Raw genomic sequence first — 25680 nt, 5'->3', positions numbered from 1 at the left:
TATCTTTTCATTTTTCCTCTACTTGCCAAAGAAAACTATCATGGCCTTTGAATCCATTTCATGACTTTCATTGTACCTCATTCAAGATTGCTCATGTGCATCTTCGTTATTATCTTATATTAATTTTGATTGAATTAGCAATTTCATTCTCTTATATGGCTAAGCATAGTTTAGTGCACTCTTTTAATAATCATAAGAGATATAGACACTAATTTTCATCTTGTATTCCTAAAGTCACTTTAGGCAAAACACAATCGTTGTAAGAGTAATAGGATTGATAGAGAAATACAAATAATTTCAAAGAAGATAAAATTTGGAAGAATTAAAAATTTATTGTGTTCCGCCACTCTCTCTTGTTCAAGTATTACATAATCTCCTATTGAAAATTACATACTCACACTTATTTAAATAAACACTCTTAATAATAATATATAGAAACCTTCTAGGAGTTAACTACTCAAAAACATAAACTAAAATAACATTGAAAATAAAATATTATTCTTGACTTTTTGGAAACTAAATCTAATTGTAATATTGAATAAGTTCCACGTCTCAACAATCACCATTGAGCCAACTACTTATTGGTATCCAAATGTAACTTAGATGTTGTGATTACCTCCAACAAATTACTTAAATTTTGAGTTGAGCTCCCATTTGGTTCAACAGCCCTTCTAGCAAGCCCTTTCAGGACCCTAATTTTCTCTCTCATTTTGTTCCCTTCATGGGACAAAATTAGTCCTAGAGCACTCATTACTCCACTTTTCGTGAGGACCCCTCCCTCAACTCCCACACCAATCCCCCATACATCCTCTACCATCCGCTTGTCGATACATTGATCTCCAAAGAATGGCCTACAGATCATAGGCACACCACCAACTATACTCTCAATCACCGAGTTCCAACCACTATGAGTAATAAACACTCCAACTGAGGCATGTGCTAAGATTTGAGGCTGAGGAGCCCACAAAACTACTTTTCCCTGAGCGGTCGTCCTTTCTAGAAATCCTTTTGGTAAATTGTCCATTGCATGATCCCTAAGAGACCAAAGAAACGGTATCCCAGTTGCTTCTAGGGCTTCTGCCAGTGCTACAATCTCGTTGGGTGGTGGTGTTGCTATGCTTCCAAAACTAATATATGCCACTGATGCTTCTTTTTTATTGTCTAACCATGGCACGCAACCACTAGCGTCCAATATCAACTGTGGTGGTGAAGATAGATCAAAAGGACCAACAGCAAGAACTTTTTGGAGCTTCGACTTGGGATCATTTGTGACAATGGGCTCTAGTTCTTCAAAGGAGTTTGTGGCAACAATGGTTGCTCGTGGCAGCATGAGCCCCATTTTATGCAACATGCATGCAAATGGAGATTCTATGTCCCCGAAAACTATTCCTTCAGGTAGGTCTTCAACCTTTATTGCTGAGAATCCTGGAATGAAATCAAGGGTTTGGTCTTGCACCTGCCCTATAATAGGCAAATAGCTGCATTCGTTAATATTAATTGACAAACACTGATCAAGATGAATGACAAAGAAAAAAAAAGCTTTCTATGAGAAAAATAATAACTTGGTATTTGCAGTAACTTGAAATCACACCAAGAAAATGGTCATTTTAATTTGGAAAAGGTTTCGTATATAAGGCTGATCATGAGAAAAATAATTTGGCAATCCTAGAGTATGTTTAAGGAAATATTCTCTGTCTGTTAATCCTATGTTTTGTGCTCTTTCTAAATATGTTGAGCTTAATTATTATTTTATATTAGAGAAGGTACCTATGGGCAGTCTTTTCACTTGCTATATTTCCACACATTCCCAAGTCCCAACTGTGTTCAAATTTTTAGCAAATCTTTATCAAATGATATATTTACTAGGATAAGTTAGGTATCCATATTCATTCCTACTCTTACTTAAGGGAGTAAGTTAAAGGAAATATTTAAGAAGATACATAAAATCAAGCACATAGAGGGTAAGAAGACAACCCATTAATATTTCCATAAATCTAGAAAAATCAATTATTGTGAGTATCAATTATTGTTAATTTTAATTGTTCTAGATTTATGGAAATATTGATGGGGTGTCTTCTTGCATGCCCTTTATACACTTGATTTTACTTGAATATTTCCTTCAATAAAATGTTTTAACTTCTCCGTTTGTAAAGTAGAAAAATGATACATTAATTTCCAAACTTAGCTATTGCTTCCCCAAGATATGCTATAGCATTTCCACTAGCATGCCAACCTCTAATATTAAGTTACTAATTAAAGAAACTAAAACATTAAGGTAGTAAAGAGACTAAAAGAAAGAGCATACCAACCTCCAATATTAAGTTACTAATTAAAGAAACTAAAATATTAAGGTAGTAAAGAAACTAAAAGCAAGAGACCATACTACTGATATGACTGATGATCATTGAAAATAAGCGGGGGAAGGCAAGGATGATGATAATTTTGTAGTTTGACGTAAGAAAAAACTCAGAAAACTCAAAAGGTTTTTCTTACCCACAACTTTAACCGCTTCCCGGATAGCATCAGTATAAATGTGAACGGAGAGTGAGCAGAGCGCACTAGTCCAAATTGCCACCCAGGGAACCCGCATTTCCTCAGCCATATCAGCAGTAAACCACAAAAAGGCATCACTCACCAAGCAACTTATCTTCCTTCCAATCTCCGCCTCCGCCACTTGCATGGCATCATAAAAGTTCCCAGGCGTCGCCTTCAAGAACAGGTCGATGCGTTCCAGGGGGTTTGCTGAAAGCACATGACCCTCAGGCACGCCGTCTGCCACATCATAGACTCTTAGATTGTGAAGGCCGTGGGGACTTTGAGGAGAGAAGATGGAGTTGTTGGCCTTGGCAGTGTTGAAGAAGGAGAAGATGGTGGTGGGTGCGGCAGATGCTAATCTGCGCAGGAGTTTTAAGAGGGTAGCTGCATGGGGAGGGAACCCCAATACTGCAACATGCCTGTCCATGGAGCTGGCGGTGGCAGTCATGGCTTGCTGATGATTCTGTGACTTTTGGGGCAGTTGCATGCAGTGATGGGGGTTTTGTGAGTTTTGGGGTGAGGTGAGGTGAGGCTTTAATATTGGGGATGAGGAAAGGTAATTTTTAGGCGCTCATCGTGGCGACCTATGGCACCACGAACTCGGCTGTGGACATGAAGAGTCCGTGCTTGGTACGTTAAATTTGCAAATGGCTTCTGTTCACATTGGAAACTTTTTCCAATTTTCAACATTTTTTATAAATTTTGGACTAAAAATGTTTTTTAGAATTTATTTTTAAAATGTGATGATTTTAGGGAACAAATTTCAGGTATTTTTAACATTTTTTTATGGTATTTAAAAAAATTAGAAATACAAAAAAATAAAAAATAAAAATTGGTCTATAACTTCTGTATTATACATGAATGCATGACCCGTTATAGGGAAAAAGAAAAAATATATATATTTTATGTTTAAATTTTTAAACAAATTTTGCTCTTTTTCAAAAAATATTGCCAAAGACTATAATCACATTAGGTAATGAACTTGATTTCGACGTTAATGGATAGGTAAAAATTTGTTTTGAATTGTTTATGGCCATGAATGGTCTGCGTCTACCATTCGTTTAAAGGGGTTTGGGACATTAATTGTGAAAATTTAACGTTCTGATTGTTCAACGGCATCCTTTAACAAGGGAAATATCATATTATCATGTCAGTAGTTTCCAATACAATTCTAAGGAAAGGAATTATAAAATTTTTTATTTGGCTACAGGTGGAAAATAAAGGAAATGATCTTTTTCACGAAGCTGCTGTACACTTATAAATACAGTTCTTAATTGTTCCCATCAACAAAATTTTGTATGGAAAGTCCCATATGAGAAACATTTTTCTACTTACCAGTAGGGTAAACGCATAGGGGGGGGGTGAAGAGGTATTTTTACACTTATTAGCCCAAAAGTTGAATCATTTTAATTTAATTAAGCCCTGTCAAAGAATAGAAAACATTAAAACCAATCCAACAAACAAAACAAGAGAATTTTTACGTGGAACTCCACATACATCATGTAGAGATAAATAAAAAAAACCATAGGATAGAGATGGTAATAGGGTGGGTTTTTTTGGTACCTACCCTACCCCACCCCTAATGGGATAAGTTTGAAATTTAAATAAACAGATTAGAAATAGATTTGAGATTTTTTTTTTCTTCTTTTTAACCCGGGACCAAGTTCGAGGCGAATTTGGATATTACCTTGTCCTGCCTTGGCTTGTCCCGCCCTAATTATATATATAATATAATTTTAAAAATTAATTTTATTTTATTTTATTTTCCTATTTTTAATATATATATATATATATATATATATATATATATATATATATAATACTTTTCAATAAAATAAGTCATAAAAATTATAATATTTTAATTATTTATAAAATATTTATATAATATAATTAAATAAATAAATAATTTTTTTAATTAAAAAATTTTCAAAATAAAAAGGTCAAACAATGTTGGGTAGGGTGTACCCCACTCCATTTAATTTTTTTAATGGGAATGGAATAAGAATTATTTTGAACAAAGGGTAAAGGGTTGGGATTATATTTATACATATTTAGATTTGTATCTACAACTCTCCCCTCCAAGAAACCACCAGCACCTGCTTCATTAACATCTCCCTTTGTATTGTAGCATAATAGACTTAGTCACCCTTCCTCACATTGTTTCTCTTACATGTACTCAATAAATATAATCTCCTTCATCTTAATAAAATACCCCCTCTCATCTCTCATTCTTGCATTCAACATTCTCTTACACCACACCCTTAGAAATTATACATAATAATGACCTATAAGGGCTAGCCTCAACACCTTCCTCACATGAACATCGATACTACATTCACTTCATTGATGCCTACTCCTGATTCACCTAGATTTACATGCTTAAACAAAAGTCTAAAGCACTTCAAGTTTTTCTTCACTTCAAGTCACAAGTTGAACTTCAACTAGGCCACAACATCAATGTTGTGCAATCTGATTGAGGTGGCGAATATCGCTCTTTTACTCGGTACCTGTGGACCCCGCATTTCGGCTCAATGTGTTTCCCACTAGATGACGAGCTTGATTTTTATTTTAGAAAAATTGATTTTTATTGATTATGAAAAATGACTTGGAGTCGCCACTTATTTTTGTTTTATTTTTAAAGGGTAAACAAAATAAGAAAGAAAAACCCTAAGTGTGACTCCTTATTTTTGGAAAAGGTGGTCTGCGAAAAACCGGATCGGGTTCGAGGGTCGGGTTACTTATCGGGAAGGTACGGTAAAGACCGTAGCACCCCTCTAAGTCCCTAAAGTCGGGTCTCTACTAATAAAATGAAACCGACATGACAATGGATGAATAAAATCAATGAATACCCACATCAATCATGCATGTATGAGAATCAGAATATATAAGATGAATTATCAGAACGAGTGAATGCGTACCTGGGCAACAATCTCGAATGTGCTATCATGAAACAGGGTTAGTGAGCAATGAACAAGATATAATTAAGCACATATCAAGGAACATAATAGAGTCAATCACACATGACAAATGAATCAATCAATCAATCAACTAGTCATGAAATCACATATGTGGGGCCCCCACCAAAGCCCATTTCACTTTAGCATGAATTAATTCTATAGATTCCCTCAATTGGAATTACAGAATTTGATTCTTGCTTATTTTAAAACATTTAAAAAAAAACAAAGAAAATGCAAAATTGGCTTGCCGGAAAGAAAATGGCGACCAAATTTTATTAAAAATGGGGTTCTTGGGAACTAAAGGGGCTCTAGGGATGAAAAGTTTAGGTGATTTGAAATTACTTAAAAACCATAATTTATCAAACTATTCACAAAGTGAAAGTCAGGAAATTTATTTTCAAAATCAAAGAAGAGGGAATGATAGGAGAAAGCACGTGGCCCAAAAATGAGCCATGCATAGGTGGCCAATATAGGAGGTATGGTCTCTTGTAGCTTTTCTTCCCTATAGTAGATCCTGCAGTCACATTCTTCACCACCATAAATGCTGCCAGAAGTTCCATACTCACCGTTACTTCTATCTCCGCCATAAGAAGACCGAGTTGCATAACATGAAAGCCTAGCAGACACTTCTTGGTTTGATTCTGGCATTAGTTCAGCAAGGGCCCGAGCCAATGACGGATTATTTTCATTGAAGAATGCAGTGGCCAATCCTGCTCATCTGTAGCTATAGCCAGATTCACCCATTAAGAATGAGTGGGAGAAGCTAAAGACAAGCTATTGGCTTCCCCGAACAGAGGAAACTCCTTGGTGGTTTAATGGCAACTCCGACTGTTACGGCTCATCTCAGAATGATTTATTAAGCCAAAGTTCACTTCAGAAGAGACCAAGAAGCCCTGTTACCTGACATCATGGGGCCTGGCCATGCTCTTCGTCAATTTTACCCGAAAGGGCCTTCTCTTTAGCAAACTACCTGATGTGGATGATCCACAAAACTTCATGGCAACTCTCTTGGACGGATTCAAGGATTCCCTCGCTCTCACACTCGACCATTTCTATCCACATGCAGGCCACCTTGTAACAAAGAAGGAGGATAGTTCCCCCTCTTACATGGTATTTGCAGATTGTAACGACAGTCCTGGAGCGCAATTCATCTACGCGGCTGCAGACATGACAATATCTAACATCCTTTCATCGATTTATGTACCCCAAATTCTCCAATCATTCTTTGATCATGATAGGGTGATTAACCACGATGGTCACACCTTGTCTTTGCTATCAATTCAAGTCACAGGGCTTGTGGATGGCATCTTCATTGGATACTCCACAAATCACAGCATGGAGCCTCTTTCTGGCATTTCTTCAACGCATGGTCTGAGGTATTCATAAGGTCTAAAATCTGTACCAAAATATCCAAAGTCTTTTCCATCAAAGTTCCAGATGTTCCCGAGTGCTTCAGAGCATTAAGTAAAGGATATATAACACCTTCAGCTTCGATTAGCTGGCAGATGCTGTTGCTGACAGACAACCTTTCCAAAGCACAAGTTACAGCAAATCTGACCGAAATCATTATTATGGTCTAAAAGTCGAACTAGATGCTTCACGGCTCCAGCTTCCTTGAATGAGACACTGCCCAGGTGTTCTTTGACTTCATTAACCATTCAGTCCTGAAAATGCACTAGATGTCTTCCCACATTAGGTCCTGTCAAAAGAAACAATGATTTCATATCAACTATATTACGCACAGCACTGCCTGGTGCCATGTCCAACCAATATGGTGATAAACCAGTTGTCTTCATCCAATTAGCTCCATCCAGAGGTTCCAAAATCAAGCATTTCAATGAGTAAATCCCCAATCTCAAGCTCAGCAACTTTGAAAGAAAAGGCGGTCATTCTAGAGACAAAGAACCCAACTGATCAGCTGCATTGGTGGCCTGCTGCTGCTGAACTGCATTCCTTTGAACCTCCATAGCATCTGCGACCTTAGCTTTCAGAGCATCAGGGGACTCGAGCAAGTGCAAGACCTCGGTTTGGTCCATCTCAAGAAACATGCCAGTCACTGTGGCCGCCATCTCAGGCTCCAGCTGCTCCACAAGTGGGTATAAATATGGGTAGGGGAGCATGGGCATAATGGTATGAATCGAGTTGAAGATGGAGAGGGAAATGGGTATGAAGTGAGAGTGATTCATTGATGATGGGCATGCAAGGGTAAAGACATGCATGGATGTGAGTAGTCCTTCATGAGTGTATGTGATTCCCAGATTGTCCTACACTGATCTTGTCTAAAGACCCTCTCATCTCCATTTCCAGCAGTGAATATCAGACCCATGCATGCGTGAGGATTAAGGTACGAGAATGGATGATTGGCTTATGAGGGCCTGGAGAGTGGAGGTGTGAGTGATGGGTGAAGGAAATGGGTTCATGGGGTGATGGAAGAAATGGGTTTGGGGACTGAATAAAAAATAGAGATGTGGAGTGGGGTGACGAGCACGACGATGGGTTAGATAAAGGCAGGTTTGCATGGGGATTCAAGATAATGAGGGCAATGATTATTTGATATGGTGAAGAGAGAGAAAATATGGTGGATGAAATGGGTATATTTGCATGGGATATGAGACATGGGTGTAAGCATGGAGATATAGGTATGAAGAGCAGAGGCATGGGCGTGAGTAGTGATGAGTTTGAGTAGTTTTGGGCGGTGGTGTAGAAAGAGAAAGGTGGTGGGATGAAATGGGTATATGGATTGTGGGGTGATGGAGTATGAGCACCACTTTCAGAACCTTTTTCCTGCAAGGGTTTTATGCAAGCGTAAACCCAATTGGTGTTATTTTTAAAGCATGTTTGATCCTTCCAGGATGAAACAAAAGAACAGCTTCCAGAACTTATTCCCCACTCAACACAGGTCACAGCATCCTCGTTAGGCTGAGGGTGATTGCTGCCAAAGCCAAATGTTAGTTCATTATTCCCAGAGTTGTCTGCTTCATCTCTGGCCTGCCGGTACCATTTCTAGCACAATTTCTGTCTCAATATCATTGTGGGGAATTCCGTTACCCTCCAGATTAGTGCAATCATATTTCAGGGATTGTGAGAAGCCAGCATCTGATTTTGGGTCTTTGTTGGATGGATCTATGGTAATCCCTGTATCTGAATTCCTTGGATCAAGACAAACCAATTGATGAACAGCATCCAAAACACCTTCACTTGTATTTTCATCATTATCACTGCGAGAGAATTCAGGTTTTGATGGAACAGACTCCCCTTCGCGCTTATCATTGGGTGTACTTATTAGCTGGAAGCGAGCAAGAAGTTTTGGATAATAAGGAGGGGATTGAAGTGCCCAAAGAGGCCTGGCATGTGACTGTTCTTGGCGAAAACGAAGCTGATGTTCTGAAGGGGATGCATTCTCATGCTTTACCTGTGATATGAGCTCCAATAAATCATTTGACCGTCCTCTATATGCATTCTGACCAATCTTTGCTTGAATGATCTATTCTAAAGATGGATCCTGTTGCCTTGAAACAAACGAATTCTACTGCAATTCATGGAGAAGGCTTTTCCTCAACAAAGCCTGATCAAGCATGTTGTCTCCCCTAAGGTCCATCTTTGACTGCCCAAAACCCGGATCAGACATGCGATGATGCCACAACTATTCAAGAAGCAATTGTTGAATATGAGACTGTTGTAGCTGCTGCTGCAATTTCATTTGGTGGTGACGAAGGTGTTTCGCCGCCGGCGGCTTCGTTCGAGGACAGAACTATCTCTCAGCCAGTAACAAAAAGCACCCTGCTCCCTCCTCTCTGGCTTGCACCCATTTATAAGCTTTTACCCGAAACGGTTGCACCCAATACTGATATATTTACACTTCTTAGGCCGTGGGGTGATCGCAAATCAGTGTTTCCTTCTGCACTTACTGTCATATTTTCTGGGCAAATATTCCTCTCTCCATGAAACGTCAACTTCATGCTCAGTATTCTGTTGCTTCTCAAAGGCATCGCCAGCACTATCAACTTCAGCAAGCATCTTAGATGGTAACGAGATATAACTTAAATGAGTTCCATATGATTTACACATAATCACACCAATATCAGCACTCATCCAACCTCTCTAAACACGAACCATTGACAGCCTTTAGTTTTCCAAACCGATTTGAGAGCTCAGAGATAGCAGAACATTTCAATAAATCCCTTTGTTCCCAGCTACATGAAGTCCATGATGATCCAAGAGAAAAACCACTGGTATTTGCACACAATATAGTCTTAGACCATCACGAACCAATGCAAGACTAAAGAACAGCCCTGGAGTCATGACCATAATGATTTCTTGAAGCTCTGAGCTAGATCCAATTGCTTTGAACCAAGCCATCTCCAAAGAGGTAAACAGTTCGAAGCCCACTACCTTGGGAAGGTGCTACCCCAAACCTCACCTCAGGTAGCTGGTAGTAGAAGGCATGGTCGCCACAATCCCTGCACAAATGCTCCTGAAACAGCAGTAATGCCGACAAGGATACTTATAGGAAGAGCGAGCTTCTTAACTTCTGCAATCCCACGAACCCAAGCTACTGATTTAGTAGATGGTTCAAGCATAACAATGGAGAAAGCGGTCCAGAGAAAGCCACAGCTCTCCTTCCCCCCTCCATGTCAGATCTTTGAAGGAACACACAGTCCAAAACCGGATCCATTTTCCCACAGCTTTAGCATTGATCAAGACCCAGAAACAGAGCCAAATGGATGGAGTATGAAGCATAAAAGAAAACGAGTGAAGTGATTCTCAGAGGTTTCATTTCATGAGCCATCCATGAACCCTCTGAGAGTGAGAAAATCCATTTTAAACACCACATTCAGACACATTCACAATAGAAGCAGAGTATACCAAAATCAACAATGGCAACCGTGAAAGCAAGATTTCATCCCAACAAACTAAACAACATTCACAATATCAACAACAACCATGGAGGAGCAATAAGAATCAAAAACTAACAATAAACCTTTTGCTTTCATACCTGAGAGTGCTGATGTTCCGTTCAGCTTCAAACGTTCCTCAAACACTACTCCAAAATACCTCCTGTAGACCGATCTCCTCCCAACACCTCTTCTCCACTCTCCCAAAAATATCTCACTGTAATTCCTTCTCCCCCCGGCTGCAAAGACCCTCCTCTCTAACTTCCTCAAGTCACTCCCTGTTTTCTAGCTCCCTGTCGTCTCCCCCCCTAGGATATCTCTCACCAAGCTCTCAAAAAGCCCTCACCCCTGCAGAATCCTCTCTCTTCCTTCAAGCCTCTCTCTAACCTCCTGGAAAAACACACTCTAGAATCCTTCCTCTCCCCCCCTCCTAAAAAAAACCAAACAAAAGCCCTCCTCGCTTAAAGACTTCTGCCACCTTCCTCTTCTAGCCGATCTCCACTACCTGATTTGCCCCTACAACCCTCTTTTCCTGCAACAAACACCACCTCCACTAACTCATCAGCTGGCTTTTTCTCCACTCACTCCCACATGCAGCTGGCAACCTCAACGGAAAACGCACTCCTCTTCCACCGTCTGCAGCTTTCTCTTTGGAATCTTATTGCCATGTGTCGACCTCTCATTGGTCCTCCAAACCACTAGCCTGATTCCTCACCCACCAACCATGAATGGACACGTGGCTCCTTGAGATCGTGACACTTGGCAAAATTGGGCTGCACAAAAACGAGCCCCAAATGGGGGTCTACAGTACCTCACTTCCAATGACATTATCCATCACATCTCTTGTTCTTATACTCATGAACAAAACAAACTTGTTGAACATAAACACCGACACATTGTCCAACATGGCCTTACTCTCGATCCTTGCTTAAGCCTCTCTTTTCCTTAAATATTGGGAAGAAACATTTCGCACCTGTGTTTGTCTCATTAACAAATTGCCCACTCCAATTCTCAAAAACAAATCCCCCTTAGAAATTCTCTTCCACAAAAATCCATTTTCTTTTCAACTCAAAGTCTTTGGTTCCATGTGCTACCCTAACCTCCAACCCTCCAACCACCACAAGTTGCAATTCAGGTCCATTCCCTACACATTCCTTGGATATAGTCTCAACCACAAAGGTTATAAATGTCTCATCCCTGATGGTAACATATTGATTTCCCGTAATGTTATCTTTAATCAACATACCTTCCCATTTGCCCAGTTGCAATCCCAAAAACAGGTAACTGTTAGCTTTTTTCCTATAATGTGTGGCCATATACAATTATATTTGTATGAATATTATTTATGGGTATCAAATATTGATAGGTAGGTGAATCAATTGATTGGGCATCCAAGAATCTTATGTATGGAAGACTCAAATTACAAATGGGGAGTTAGAAAATTTAATTTATATGAATGTGGTGTTACAACTTTTGTAACCCCATCATTATGAAATTTATTTTGTACATTATGTTTATGAGTAATGGAGGAAAATGGAAAAGTATAACCTATGCAATTATATAGATGCATTCAAGTTCATAACCCACCATTACCCATTAATTTATAAATAATGGGTGTAAATAATGAGTATAACTCCCATATAGTCTTTGATGGGAAGACTAAGAGATGTACAATTTTTTTATAAGTTGAGGTCCCAAGCCACACTCTCATTCTTATGTCATTTTTGTTGCTTATTTTTAACAACATACACCACACAAAGTGACCCATCCACTATATGAGAGTAGTGAGTTGAAGACCTTGACAATATAATTCACAAGGTGACTCAATCTCACTTCATGGATCAAAGTAACAATATGATCATTATTTTAGCACTTATATTTATCTTGTTTTATGCATCCAAAAAAATTTTTTAAATAATTATTTTTGCATAAAGTTTATAAAAGTTTGGTTAACAGTAACTTCTTCTTTCAACTCTTAATTCACTTACCTTCCATGTCTAATCTTTTTCCCCCTAATGATTCTCCCTTCTTCAACCTCTTCTCCAACCAACCCACTTATACCTCCTACCACCTCTAACCAAAACGTAGCATCACTCCTTCCACCATCTTCTTTTTCTCATCTTCTCACTCATCCTATTGTCATTTGGTCCAAGAATGGCATTTGCAAACCTAAGGTCTATCTCACTTCTACCATTCCCACTTCAGTCCCTAAAGCCCTCCATCTTAGCCACTGGAAATAGGCCATGACTGATGAATATCTCACTTTTCTCCAAAACAATACTTAGAATCTTATCCCTCCACCCACTGATCATAAACTAATCTACTGAAAATGGGTGTTCAAAGTCAAGGAGAATCTCAATGAAACTATAAACAAATACAAAGCCTGTTTAGTTGCTAAGGGCTTTCATCAAATTGTTGGATTTGACTTCAATGAAATCTTTAGTCTGTTTGTCAAACCACCTACCATTCACATTGTTCTCACTTGTCTTAAGTCTACAATGAAAAGTTTGACAACTAGATGTCAATAATGCCTCTCTCAATGGCGACCTTTATGAAAAAATATTCATGCATCAACCTAAAGGTTTTATCGACCCTTTCAACCCAAACTATGTTTGCAAGCTAAATAAATCTCTCTACAACCTCAAACAGGCCCCTAAAGCTTGGTTTGAAAAGCTACATCAAGCACTTGGAAGTTTTGGTTTCTCATCAACTAAATTCAACCAATCCCTATTTATCAACATCACACCTACTCATTCCACTTACATTCCAGTATATGTGGATGATATTTTTATCACAAACAACAATGATCAATTTATTCAACATGTGATCATTCAGCTTAACAACCAATTTTCCCTCAAAGACCTTGGAAATATTACATACTTTATTGGTATTCACGTCAAGCATGCATCTATTAGAATGCACTTGTCACAAGCCAAGTATATCTCCAATTTATTTCACAAAACTAATATGCGTCATGTCAAACCGATTCCCACACCTATGGTATCTAACCAGTCCCTATCTAACTCTGGAAGTGCTTTGTTCAGCAACACTCAACTCTATAGAAGCATTATTGGTGTCTTCCAATATGCCACCATCACACGTTCAAATATCATCTATAATGTTAACAAAGTTTGCTAATTCATGCAAGCTCCTCTTACTACTCAATGGAAGGCTGTCAAGAGAATCCTATGTTACCTAGCTAGTCCTCTCCACCTTAGACTCCATCTTCAGCGCTGCTTCACTTCACATTTCGACTTATTGAGCTTTTGTGATGCTAATTGGGCCTCAGATGTTGATGATCACCACTCCACATCATTATATTGCCTCTTTCTTAGTCCAAACTTAGTTTCCTGACACTCACAGAAACAACATACCATCTCCAAATCTTTCACCAAGGCAGAATATCAGAGTGTAACTACCTTAGTTGCTAAAATTTCTTGGTTACAATCTCTCCTTAAAGAACTCCACATATCTTCCTCCACAACTCCAATCATCTGAAGCGACAACCTCAGCACAATGTACCTCTCAGCTAATCCCATTCTTCATGCTCGCACTAAGCATGTCAAAATTGATCTCTATTTTGTTCGAGAAAAATTCTTCATAAACAAATCCACATTCATCATGTTCCTTTCTCTGCTTAGCTAGCAGATGTCTTCACCAAGGTAGTTCCCAACTCTAGATTCCTCACCATGCGTGTCAAACTCAGTGTCAACCAAATTCTACCCTGAGTTTGAAGGGGGTTGTTAGTGAAATCAGTTAAGTTAGTGAATAATCCCTAAAAATATACCTTTAATGGAGTTATTTAATAAACATTGATACTCATCAAGTAAGTAATCAAGTAAAAGAGATAATGTCGGTATCTAGGACCCCTTCCCCCTCTAACCCCACCCACCCACCCCAAAAGATATATCAAGACAACTCAAAATGAGATATAAGAGACTTCCTATCATACTTTTATAAAGCTTTTACTCAACATCTTTAGCATATATGTCTTAACAAGGCTTAGTAATAACACTCATAGGTGTCCTAAAGTGTTTAGCTAACTCAAGACCAAACTTTTTCACTAACTCCCTTGCATACTTAGACTAAGATAGGAAAATATCATTCTTAAGTTGTCTAATTAGCAAACCTAAGAAAAATTCAATTCACCTACCATGCTTATTTCAAACTCCTTTTTCATCTCCTCAACAAAACTAAGGGCACATTCGTTTGAAGTGTCTTCAAAAACAATGTCATCAATATAAATCTATCACTAAGAGTTTAGATTTAATCCTATGGATGAATTGGTCCTATCAACTCCCCCTTTCTTGTACCAAACTCTAGAAGCTTGCTTGAGTCCTTAGAGTGTTTTCTTTAACCCATTAACATGATTGGGAAGTTTGAGAAACTTATATATACCTTTTCATTTAAGTATTCCATTCAAAAATGTGGTCTTCACATCCCTTTTTAAGTTTAGAGGAAGTTTTATATATTACTGGTTTGTCTATGGATGACAAACCCATTACAACTGGTTTGGATATGCAAAAAACATAGCCAATAAACCGTTGCTAGGTATGGAGGGTGTGATCAAAAGGGCAATAATATTCTTTCAATGGCTTGGATCCAACTCTGAAATTGGTCCTGAAAATATTAAAGCTACTGACAACCAGATTTGCCATACATCCAAGCATTTTTATCGATTCAAGTGTTCCAGAGGTATACCTGCCACTACTTGAATATATGGTTGCAGTCGGGGGTTATGCATGGGGGGCTGCAGCATTAGCACGTCTCCATGACAGCCTAGGTTCCTCTACAAATAAACACTCATACACAATGTTTTCAGAACCGGACTGATCATTGAACCGAAAAAGTTACCGATTCACAGTTCACTAGTCGAATCGGCGATCAAACCGCGGTCAAATCGATGATGTCATAAATATACAATTTATAAATTATTAAATTTTAAAATAATTATAAAAATAATAATAATAATTTATATGTTATTTAAAAATTAAAATTTTATTTAAAAATCAGAAAATTAGTTTCAAATTAGAAATTAAAATTAAAATCATAATTTTAATTTAAAATTTAAATTTTTAATATTTATTTTTAAATAAAAAACTTATTTTAAAATCATAAATTTATTTAAAATTATAATGTTTTTAATTTTACCATTAAATCATATCTCATACCATCCATGTAAATTCATATAAAAGGCATTTTTTTACTTTATCAATTTGAGCTCCCAATCTCCCACCCCCGCACAACACCGTTGATGTTGTTGTGAAGACTAATAATTAATAAATAAACAAAAAAAGAGATGAGAGGGAAGGGATGGGGGTGTTTGCGGCACCAGGATGGGGCTTTGCAACGGAAGGGAAGAAGAGAGAGGGGGGATGGTTGCAGTGGGTTTTGCACCGAGGCGGCCGGGCAAGTGGTGTAACAACCGAGAAGACCGTTGATGGGAGATGGCGTGGGTGTCGCGGCGTGTTAGGGGGTAATAGCTTCTTCACCTTCGGTTTTGATGGAGGAGAAAGGGTTAAGGTGTTTTTGTATCCTCCAAAACGACGTCGTTTTGATGTAAGAAGCATCAAAACAACGTCATTTTGATACTGTAAAAATTAAAATAAAAAAAATTAATTCAACCGTCCGATTTAGATGGAACCGGTCGGTTCGTTTGGTTTGCTGGTTGGATTGATTCTTCCGATCCGATTCCGATTCAACCTATTTCGAAGCCAATTGATCGGACCGAATTGGAACCATGACCGACTGACGGTCGAACTGGTACCGGTCGGCGTTCGGACCGATCAGACTAGCCAATCCAGTCCGATTTTTAAAACCATGCTCATACAACATCAATAGGCTCACACTAGTGCTTTTAGGAAGTGTTTTTGGTCAAGTATTATATTAAACATGTTTAATAATTTATTTTCTTCTGCGTATTTTTTTGGTATTAGAGCAAATTCCGAAGCTTGCCAAACTTTACACAAATGAGGAGCTCCCAAATGGGTTCCCAATAGTGGCAGGTTGAACGAAGTTGTTATATAAATTTTCTAGAGACAGATGGAACCGACTAAAGAAGTAACAAATTTTTGGAGAATTTCAATAACGTAGATGATGATGTAGATGTAATGTTCTAAATACGTACATAAGTATATATACACATACAAAATTCCAATAGTACATATATACCTTAATTTTACACTTTCAATAAATTATTGGACAATTTTTTCGGTATTCCCAATGAAGCTGTTTAATTCCATTCCAGTTAACACAAATCCTCCTTGTGAAAAGGGTGTGTATGTGTCTCCTTGGAAAATAAAGGATTCTTTTTTAGTGACAGGAGATGTATAGGAATGAACTGTGTTCTGTTTGGTTACCGAGAAAAATGGAGGAGGAATTTAAAGAGAAGACGAGGCTTGAAGAAACCCTAACTAAAATTAGTTCATTTTTTTCCGGGACAATAGGGCGGAGTTTTATCGAGAAAATGTCGGTTTCCCCCTCGAAGATCGGAGTTGGCCCTAGGTTCAATAAGAAGATCCTCGATCCTTTTCTCCAAATCCTCCACAGGTCACTGCCTTTCTGTCTCGGTTGATTGGGATTTTGTGATATTTGAAGTAATTCTCATCTCTCTTTGTATGTTTTTCCGTGTAAATTAGTTCAAGTTTTGGATTTGAATAATGTGCTTCTTTGTATTTGATTTGAATTGAAATGTTTGGATATTTAGGGCCCGTTTGGTGGTGGAATACAGAACGGTTTTCTGTTTTGGAAAATTATGCCGACCTACTTTCAAGGAATGGTTTTTTGGGAGATTTCCTGAATATGAGACATTTTCACAAGACGTGATGGTACTAGCTTTGAAAAATGCAAACACTAGGAAAGAAAAACTGAAAACGCCATTCCACTTCCACTACTAAGCAAGCTCAACTCTGTCAAGGGTTATTATGTTTTGCTTATAATCTGCCTTTTGATGTTCTCTACTTGGATTGATTTTGAAATACTTGTTATATCTAAAATTTGGCAGCAAATGATCGAGATTCTGATTTCTTCATGAATGATCATTTTTTGAGGTATTGATGAGAAATTGGGTTGAATTTTTAGGGGGGTGGAGCTGAAGCAATTGGCTTTCTCTGCAGCTCTTGGGATTACTTTGGGAGTATTTCCTATATGTTGTATGTTGGTTTTGGGCATTTCTAATTTAATTTTAATAGCAATTTTTTGGGAATAAACTTTATCTATTAATCAAAAAATTATTTGTTTGAAATAATATTTTATTGTTCTAGCAGTTTGTATTCATCTTGACCCTGACTCAACATATGAATTGAGTGCATCTAGATGATATCTCGATTTTGTATTGCAAAATTTGTGAAATTTTGATGTCATTCTATGATTTTTGAACTTAAAGAGAACATGGGTCCAGTAATCGTTTGGCAGAAAATTATATTGAAAAGATTGATATCTTCCAAAAAGAGTAAGGGGGTGGTTTTTTTGGCTAGAAGTGTTGCTCACAGCCTAGAATTGGGTTGTTTTGGATTGGTGTTCAATATGTAACGAAGAAGGCTGGTTCATGGATCAACTTCATTGTTCACTGCCTAGAACTTGTGGGTGCTAATGCTCTTCTTTTTTTTTCTTTTTTTTCTTTTTTGGTTCTTAAGCTTTCTAGGATGACATTGAGGATGCTTTCGTATATGTTGTTGATCAAAGCAGGCACTATCTGAGGTCTAATAGTTTAATGCAAGCAGAGTAATCAAGGTATCTGAGGTTTAATAGTTTAATGCAAGCGCACCCCCACCCAATTTCATTTTTGTGCATTTTGGAGCAGCATTATAACTACCATCATAAATGGAACTCCAAATTTTTAAATATCATAAATTCATTTTGCAATGTAAACCTTTCTTGAATCTTCTATCATGCTTTCCTTTTTTATTCTTCCACTTGCTTCTTTTGAGTTCTCTTCCAATATTATTGCTTGTGTTGTTTTCACTTTTTTAGTGAATTACCATTCATGGAAGATATCTACCAGAATCGTCTACCTACAAAATAAATGAAGAAAATACATGAAAGTGTCATCTAGCAATAAATAGATGAACATAGTCCTATTAACTCCCCATACACACTCCCAATTATCCGTGAACATGGGTTATTTGGAATATATCATTATGGGCTTATTTGTGATATCTAAATTTCTGTTATTGCTGATAGCATAGAAGGGACTAAAGATTTTTTATCATGTCCATGTATCAATTTTAGAGCAAAAATACATGGGTTGAAATATGTTTTGCCTCAAGGTTTTAGTAGCCTTGGATGAGTTCATTTTGTGTCCAGTGAATTATTGTTGATGGAGCAGAGCACATTGGGTGGTAGTGTCAACCATGATCTGCATGGATGGATGTTCGATGATGTCTTCAATAATATGAATTGCATGTACTTCTTTAAAAAAAAAACAACAAACAAATTTAGTAAAAGAGAATGAAAGCTGAGTTTGGTTTGCATATGGTGCTATCACTGGGAGTTGGAAACTAGATTCTTTGTGGGTTTCAAATATGTTTGGATTGCAGCTTTAAATTTACCTAAAATATTGCTTTTAATGTAGTGCTTGTTACTCATTTAAGCAACTTCAAAAGTATTGGAGTTTTGTTGGAGATGGGATAGATGACTCTACTTTTTGCAAATGGGAAAACCCTGCCTCAAGGTAATAGGTTCAGCCTTTGAGTATTCTATTGCGGACATCGACTTCTAATCAAAAGAGGAAAGGAAAAATAGGGCCCTGCTGTCTAAAATTTTTAGTTGTCCTAACTTACCTTGTGTACCCCGATTTACAAGAATAGGGTAATGCATACATGCAACTCTTCCATATGGATTTGAAGCCTTTCTTTCCAAGACATTGTTGGACAATCGTCAAGTTGCATGGTGTTTGGGGAAGATTATTTTGACCATAGACTATTTATTTTGGGAAACTCTACATTCCATCCCACATTCATTAGCTAGAAGAATGGTATGAATTTTGTCTCTTCCTTTGGTGAAAAGTCCCTGAAACTGTGATATTCTGCAACCTAAAGTTTCCATTATTAATCCATATAAATCACCTTATGAATGGCTTTGCAAGACTTTCTGGAGTTTCCATATTTCAGTTTGGCTCATAATTGATTATTATTGCATTTTCAAAAACTCAACAAGAGACTTTTTCTAGAACTGGTCCTGTAATTGTGTTCTTGTTCTCAATTTGTAAGGAGGTGGTGCTTGCTGAGTTCTCTAAGACAGTTACATTTCATGATATTCTCCATCAAATTGATGGGCCTTGTTAACTGCCATTGATCTAGAGTTACATCTCAGGCCTTTCTCTAGACATCTGGCTGGCAAGGATAGATTGGTTCTAGATGACATTGAAATGCAAGTCACACAACTATTGAAAAATGTAATTTGGGTGAAATACACTTCAGTTTCCAACTCTATCCCCTATTTCCCTTCTGGTTTTTGTATATTACATTGTCCAGGTCGAAATTGCATTGGATAAGATCCTGAATCATGAATACCGGCTTATGCAGCATCGACATGGCATCTAACTTCACGAACTACATAAATTTGAAGGCAATCTCTTCTAGGATCAGTTTAATTTTTTACTGTACAACTGTCTGAATTCCTATCCAATGAGAATCTTGCTTCCATAGACTAACTGCTGCAGAGTTCCCTTGTAAAACATCTTAGTTCCACCATGTTGCCTGGAAGATGTATGTACTCATTTCCTGGTGAAAACAATCACAGCTTTTTATCTGTTTTTGAATTTTATAGTTATTTTTCAAAGAATTTTTTCCTATTTAAATGTAAGATTTGGTTAGGCCATTTCAAGGAAACCTTAATTTGCATCATGGATAGGTTGATGTAAAGTATGTAATACATCTAATGTTCATAGAATTTCAAACACAGGACCATATCCACAATAGGTCATAATATGGTTCTGGACTCCTCTACATCCCTGAAAGCTGCGTTCCCAAGTTCAAGTCAGTGAAATTCATGGCCATCTTCCAAACATGATTATGATACAACCTCTTGAAGCTCATCTCTGCATCCCAAATTCTGATGGCTGACAGCTATTAACTAGTCTCCTCTGCAACCTGATAGTTGCATTCCTTTTAGACAATCACTTGATATGTTAATTTTTCAAAAAGTCACTTTTTATTATATAATATATTACCAAAAACTAACAAAACATCCTTTTCCCGTTTATTTCAATCCATTAACTGATTTATTTAAAAACTGTTTGTAGTGAAATTGTTGCTAACAAAAGCGCTACAAATAAAAATGTTTTACGGTATTTATTTGACTAGAAATTGTATAAGAATTATATTTTTTATTTTTTGTAGTAAAATATATTTCACCAAAATTTTATTTCATGATAAAAGGCTGATTTTTTACCGTGAATTTTTTATGGTAAAAAAGTGATTTTTTACCATGATTATTTTCATGAAAAGGGACATGTTGCCACAAATTTTATTTTATGGAAAGATTATTTATTATGTTATTAAATTAAATTTTATGATTAAAAATAATTGTTCAAATAAGTTTTTTTGTGAAAAAAACACCTTCTACAACAAAATACACTTTTTTTTAACCACAAATTAATTTAATGGCAAAAGCCCATATTTATTGCAGTGGTACCACATGAAAACTTTCCATGCTCATATTCTCTTGTGAGCGAATGTTGTATAAACTTTAGGCCACTAACAGGGTTGGCAACGGGGTGGGTATGGGATGGGCCACCCCTACCCCATTTCCGTCCTGGTTATATATTTTTTTTCCCATCCCCATCCCAAACCCGAAGCGGGGCAAGTTGGTGTCCCCCATGCCCGTTTACAAAAGAGTTGATAATCCTATCCCCGTCCCAAATGTATTTTCGGAAATTATGCTTTTACAAAACATGAGTCTCTGAAATTTCAATAAACGTTATCTGGGTTATCATAAACACATTTAATCAAGCATTTGTTGTGCAACAAAACTGCAAACTGCACATACAAGAACAAAATGCACAGATCTACAAATAAACAACTCAAAAAATCTCAAATCCATCAACCAAAACCAGAAAATATGAAAAACAAGACATTTCTAATAAAGCCTCAAAACTTAGGGTTTTCTTACCTGGAAATGAGGAATCCATAGAAACCCTAATAATTTGTTGTCTACGAATTTGGTATTTTGGTTTTCAGAGCAAAAATTGTGCTTTTAGGGTGAAACGGGAAGAAGCAATTTAGAAATAAATGAGAAAACGGGAAGAAATGAGAAAACAAAAGCCCTCTTACGAGCAAAAGAACCCTGAGCAATTTAGGAAGAAATGAGAAAACGGGAAGAAATGAGAAAACGAAAGGTCTCTTACGAGCAAAAGAACCATGAGCAATTTAGGAAGAAATGAGAATGAAAGCCCTCTGAGAGCGAAAGCCCTCTAAGAGCCCTAGCGTCGATAAGAACGAGAACCCTAAAATGAGAGAAGAAGACTTGAAATGAGAAGAGGAAGCAAATATTTATAGGTGGGGAGTAAAGTTGTAATTTCATATTCAGGGCAGGGCGGGTCAAATTATAACTAAACCCGATCTCGCCCCGAACCCGATTCGGGTTTTTAAAAAAAACCTGAACCCAGCCCATCCCTGATTTCCATGTTCCTATACCCATTCCAATAGGGGTGGGCCGGGGCGGGTGACCCAGAAAACCCACGAAATTGCCATTCCTACTAAGAGTTCATTCACGGCATATCTTTTTATTTTTCCCGTACTTGCAAAAGAAAATGATCATGGCCTTCAAATATATTTCCCCGACTTTGATTAAATTAACAATTTCATTTACTTATACCAATAAGCATGGTTTGGTGCATTTTTTTAATACACATTAAGAGATACAGACTCCAATTTCTATCTATTAATACCTAAAGTCACTCTAGACGAAACACAAACACCATTAAGCCAGCTACTAATTGGTAAACACCATTGAGCCAGCTACTTATTGGTATCCAAATGTAACTTAGATGTTGCGATTACCTCTAACAAGTTACTTAAATTTTGAGTTGAGCTCCCATTTGGTTCAACAGCCCTTCTAGCAAGCTCTCTCAGGACTCCGATTTTCTTTCTCATTTCCTTCCATTCATGGGACAAAATAAGTCCTCTCATTACTCCACTTTTTGTGAGGATGCCTCCCTCAACTCCCACACCAATCCCCCATACATCCTGTACCATCCGCCTGTTGAGACGTTGATCTCCAAAGAATGGCCTGCAGATCATAGGCACCCCGCCAACTATACTCTCAATCACTGAGTTCCAACCGCAATGCGTAATAAATACTGCAACTGAGGCATGTGCTAAGACTTGAGGCTGGGGAGTCCACGAAACTACTTTTCCCTGAGCGGTCGTCCTCTCTAGAAATCCTTTTGGTAAATTGTCCATTGCATGTTCCTTAAGAGACCAAAGAAACGGTATCCCAGTTGCTTCTAGGGCTTCTGCCAATGCTACAATCTCGTTGGGTGGTGGTGTTACTATGCTTCCAAAACCAACATATGCGACTGATGCTTCCTTTTTATTGTCTAACCATGGCAGGCAGCCACTGGCATCCCATATCCGTGGTGGTGATGATGATAGTTCAAAGGGACCGACGGGAAGAACTTTTTGGAGCTTCGACTTGAGATCGTTTGTGACAATGGTGGGCTCTAGCCCTTCGAAGGAGTTTGTGGCAACGGCAGTTGCTCGTGGTAGCATCAGCCCCATGTTATAAAATATGCATGCAAAGGGAGATTCAAAGTCCCCGAAAACTATTCCATCAGGAAGGTCTTCAACCTTTATTGCTGAGAATCCTGGAATGAAATCAAGGGTTTGGTCTTCCGGCTCCCCTGTAATAGGCGAATAGCTGCACTAATTAGTATTAACTGACAGTCACTTAAAAGATGAAATGAGAGAAAAAAATATATATTTTCTCTCTAATTCCAATAGTGTGGGATGGGTGATTTTAGAAACTAACAGGGTATCCTCAGTAAATTGAAATCACACTAAGGAAAAATGGTCATTTTACTTTAGAAGATGCTGCTTATATAAAGCTTCTCCCATGAGCAACACTAGAGATGATCTCTATGTTTAACTACGTCCATATAAGATGTTAAAACTTTCATTGTTGATGATCTAAGATATTAAACTTTCATGGTTTATCCACATTATCATAGGTAGTTCAATGATGTAATATCTTAAACTTCGATCCTTCGTCATAAATTGGCACATGAAATTTTCAGGAAAGAAAAAAATTGAAAATTAAAAATTAAAAATAAAAAATAAAATAAAATAAATAAATAAACACGCGCGCACACAAAAGTTTTCTCATACCTGCAACTCCGACTGCATTCCGGATAGCATCAGTATAAATGTGGACGGAGAGTGAGTAAAGCGCACCAGTCCTAATAACCACCCAAGGAACCCCCATTTCCTCAGCCATAGCAGCGGTGAACCACAAAAAGGCATCACTCACCAGGCAACTTATCTTCTTTCCAATCTCCGCCTCCGCCACTTCTATAGCATCGCGAAAGTTCCCGGGCGTCGCCTTCAAGAACAGCACGATGCATTCCTGGTGGGTTGCTGAAAGCACGCGGTCCTCTGGCACGCCGTCTGCCACATCATAGACTCTTAGATTGGGAATACCGTGGGGATGTTGAGCAGAGAAGATGGTGCTGTGGGCCCTGGCAGTGTTGAATAAGGAGAAGATGGTGGTGGGTGCGGCACATGCTAATCGGCGCAGGAGTTTAAAGAGGTTAGCTGCATGGGTGGGGAACCCCAATACTGCAACATGCCTGTCCATGGAGCTTGCCGGTGATTTTGTGAGTTTTGGGGCAGTCGCAGTGATGGGGATGGCGAAGGGATACAGGGATAGGGATGATAATACCCAGATATATTTGAAAACATACAAAAACAAGTTAAACTTTTGTTCTAAAAAAGTATTAGAGAATTTTTGTTCTAAAACTAGTTTTCAAAACCTATTTTCTTTTTTTAAAATAATTTTCTTTACCGAATAAAACTTTTAGGATTCATTTCACCATGTTTACTAAAACTTATTTTTTAAAATTTTCTTTTATTTTTTAACTTAAAAATAGTTTTTAAAAATAAATTTCAGAAAATATGGCTAAAATGATCCATGTTTTCCTTTAAAAAAAAAAACTAGTAAAAACAGTTCTCACCGGTTTTCTAAAATTATTCTTTATTTTACTTTACTATTAAAAATTGTTTTTTGATCATAACAGTCAAATAGTGTTAAAAAAATTTAAAATAATTTTATTTTTAAAAACAAAAAACTGTTTTTAAATCACATGAGCAAAAAGACTCTTAATTTCTTCCATTTCTAGGTTTCTCAAATTTCTTAAGATGTAAATTGAGGCGTGCACAGTTATTGGGTTGGCCATTCATTTTCAAGAGGGCCTTTACAATTGCTAACTTATTTTGCTAAGAGCAAAATACACCGGTAATTTGAGAACAAGAAATTTGTTTGGCAAGTAATTATTCCCAAAACAAGTGTCTTCTTTTAGCACCGTATATAACCAAAAAAGATAATATTAGAAAGAAATATGTGCTAATCTAAAAATTATTTTAAAATATCATATAAATTTTTTAGAATAGTTTTTAAATACACTTCTTAATTAATTTTAAGAACGAGATTTTATTTAAAAACTCAAATATGAAAAATATTTTTGTCAACTTTCATCATAAAGATGATTTACAGTTATAATAAATAATATAAAAAGTCTTAAAATATTTTTCATGTTTTCAACTTATATTTAGGATTCACTTTACAAAATATAATTTAAAAAAAATCAAACTTATTCTTAAAAAAAAATGGTAGATTTTCATAGAATATACCTGAAGTTGTAGGCTAAGTTTGGTCCCACAAAGTATTAAGAAAAGAAAAAATATATATATTAATAAAAATAATTTTTTCATAATTGGTCATATCATGGAAAATATAAAAAAAAATTAAATATAATTAAAATTAGTAATAAAATGATATATTTTTAAATTATTTAATTTTTATATGAAGGAATTAAATAAGTAAAATAAGTTTAAAGTAATATGTAAAAATAATTTATTAACTTTAAATCTATTTTTTATTTTTTATTTTTCTTTTATTTTTTTCTTTATTTTCTTTTCATTGCATTTTCCTTCCAAACTTTGAGGAATCAAACAGGGCCTTAAGAATTAATGGGAAGTATAATTGTCATTTTAAGCTTATAAAAGTTGTATGGATAAGGCCTTATATTTTAAGCTCATCTTAAATGACAATAAATAGAATTAATATATTAGGTT

General features: G+C 37.0%; 4 protein-coding genes across 10 annotated transcripts; 2 read left to right on the top strand and 2 right to left on the bottom strand.

Moving 5' to 3' along the window:
• Positions 1 to 476: 476 nt before the first annotated feature.
• Positions 477 to 3019, bottom strand: LOC117924658 (anthocyanidin 3-O-glucosyltransferase 7-like). The gene is made up of 2 exons (XM_034843356.1): positions 2494 to 3019; positions 477 to 1461 (listed from the first exon to the last, which is right to left on the bottom strand). Exons 1-2 carry the CDS (start codon positions 2981 to 2983, stop codon positions 575 to 577), a joined length of 1377 nt encoding a protein of 458 aa, XP_034699247.1. The 5' UTR covers positions 2984 to 3019; the 3' UTR covers positions 477 to 574.
• Positions 3020 to 6413: 3394 nt separating this feature from the next.
• Positions 6414 to 6878, top strand: LOC117925322 (uncharacterized acetyltransferase At3g50280-like). The gene has a single exon (XM_034844319.1). The coding sequence runs from the start codon at positions 6414 to 6416 to the stop codon at positions 6876 to 6878; it is 465 nt and encodes a 154-aa protein (XP_034700210.1).
• Positions 6879 to 16597: 9719 nt separating this feature from the next.
• On the top strand, positions 16598 to 20147 carry LOC117924636. 7 transcript variants are annotated; one of them, XR_004652840.1, is made up of 3 exons: positions 16598 to 16936; positions 18022 to 18118; positions 19700 to 20147. XR_004652840.1 is itself a non-coding variant. In XM_034843321.1 (3 exons), the coding sequence occupies exons 1-3, from the start codon at positions 16713 to 16715 to the stop codon at positions 19927 to 19929; spliced, it is 375 nt and encodes a 124-aa protein (XP_034699212.1). In that variant the 5' UTR covers positions 16598 to 16712; the 3' UTR covers positions 19930 to 20147. The 7 variants fall into 7 exon arrangements, 1 of the variants encoding a protein (XP_034699212.1); XR_004652837.1 differs by having other exon boundaries at positions 16598 to 16983; XM_034843321.1 differs by lacking the exon at positions 18022 to 18118 and having other exon boundaries at positions 19700 to 19781; positions 19861 to 20147.
• Positions 20148 to 22193: 2046 nt separating this feature from the next.
• Positions 22194 to 24241, bottom strand: LOC117925321 (anthocyanidin 3-O-glucosyltransferase 7-like; the record flags this gene model as incomplete). Its single annotated transcript, XM_034844318.1, has 2 exons — positions 22194 to 23231; positions 23716 to 24241. Coding segments are annotated over 2 exons (1410 nt in total), but the record flags the coding sequence as incomplete, so codon positions are not given.
• Positions 24242 to 25680: the final 1439 nt, after the last annotated feature.

The sequence above is a fragment of the Vitis riparia genome, chromosome 11, assembly GCF_004353265.1.
Source record: "Vitis riparia cultivar Riparia Gloire de Montpellier isolate 1030 chromosome 11, EGFV_Vit.rip_1.0, whole genome shotgun sequence".
NCBI lineage: Eukaryota > Viridiplantae > Streptophyta > Magnoliopsida > Vitales > Vitaceae > Vitis > Vitis riparia.
This window is presented reverse-complemented; position numbering and strand designations above follow the sequence as displayed.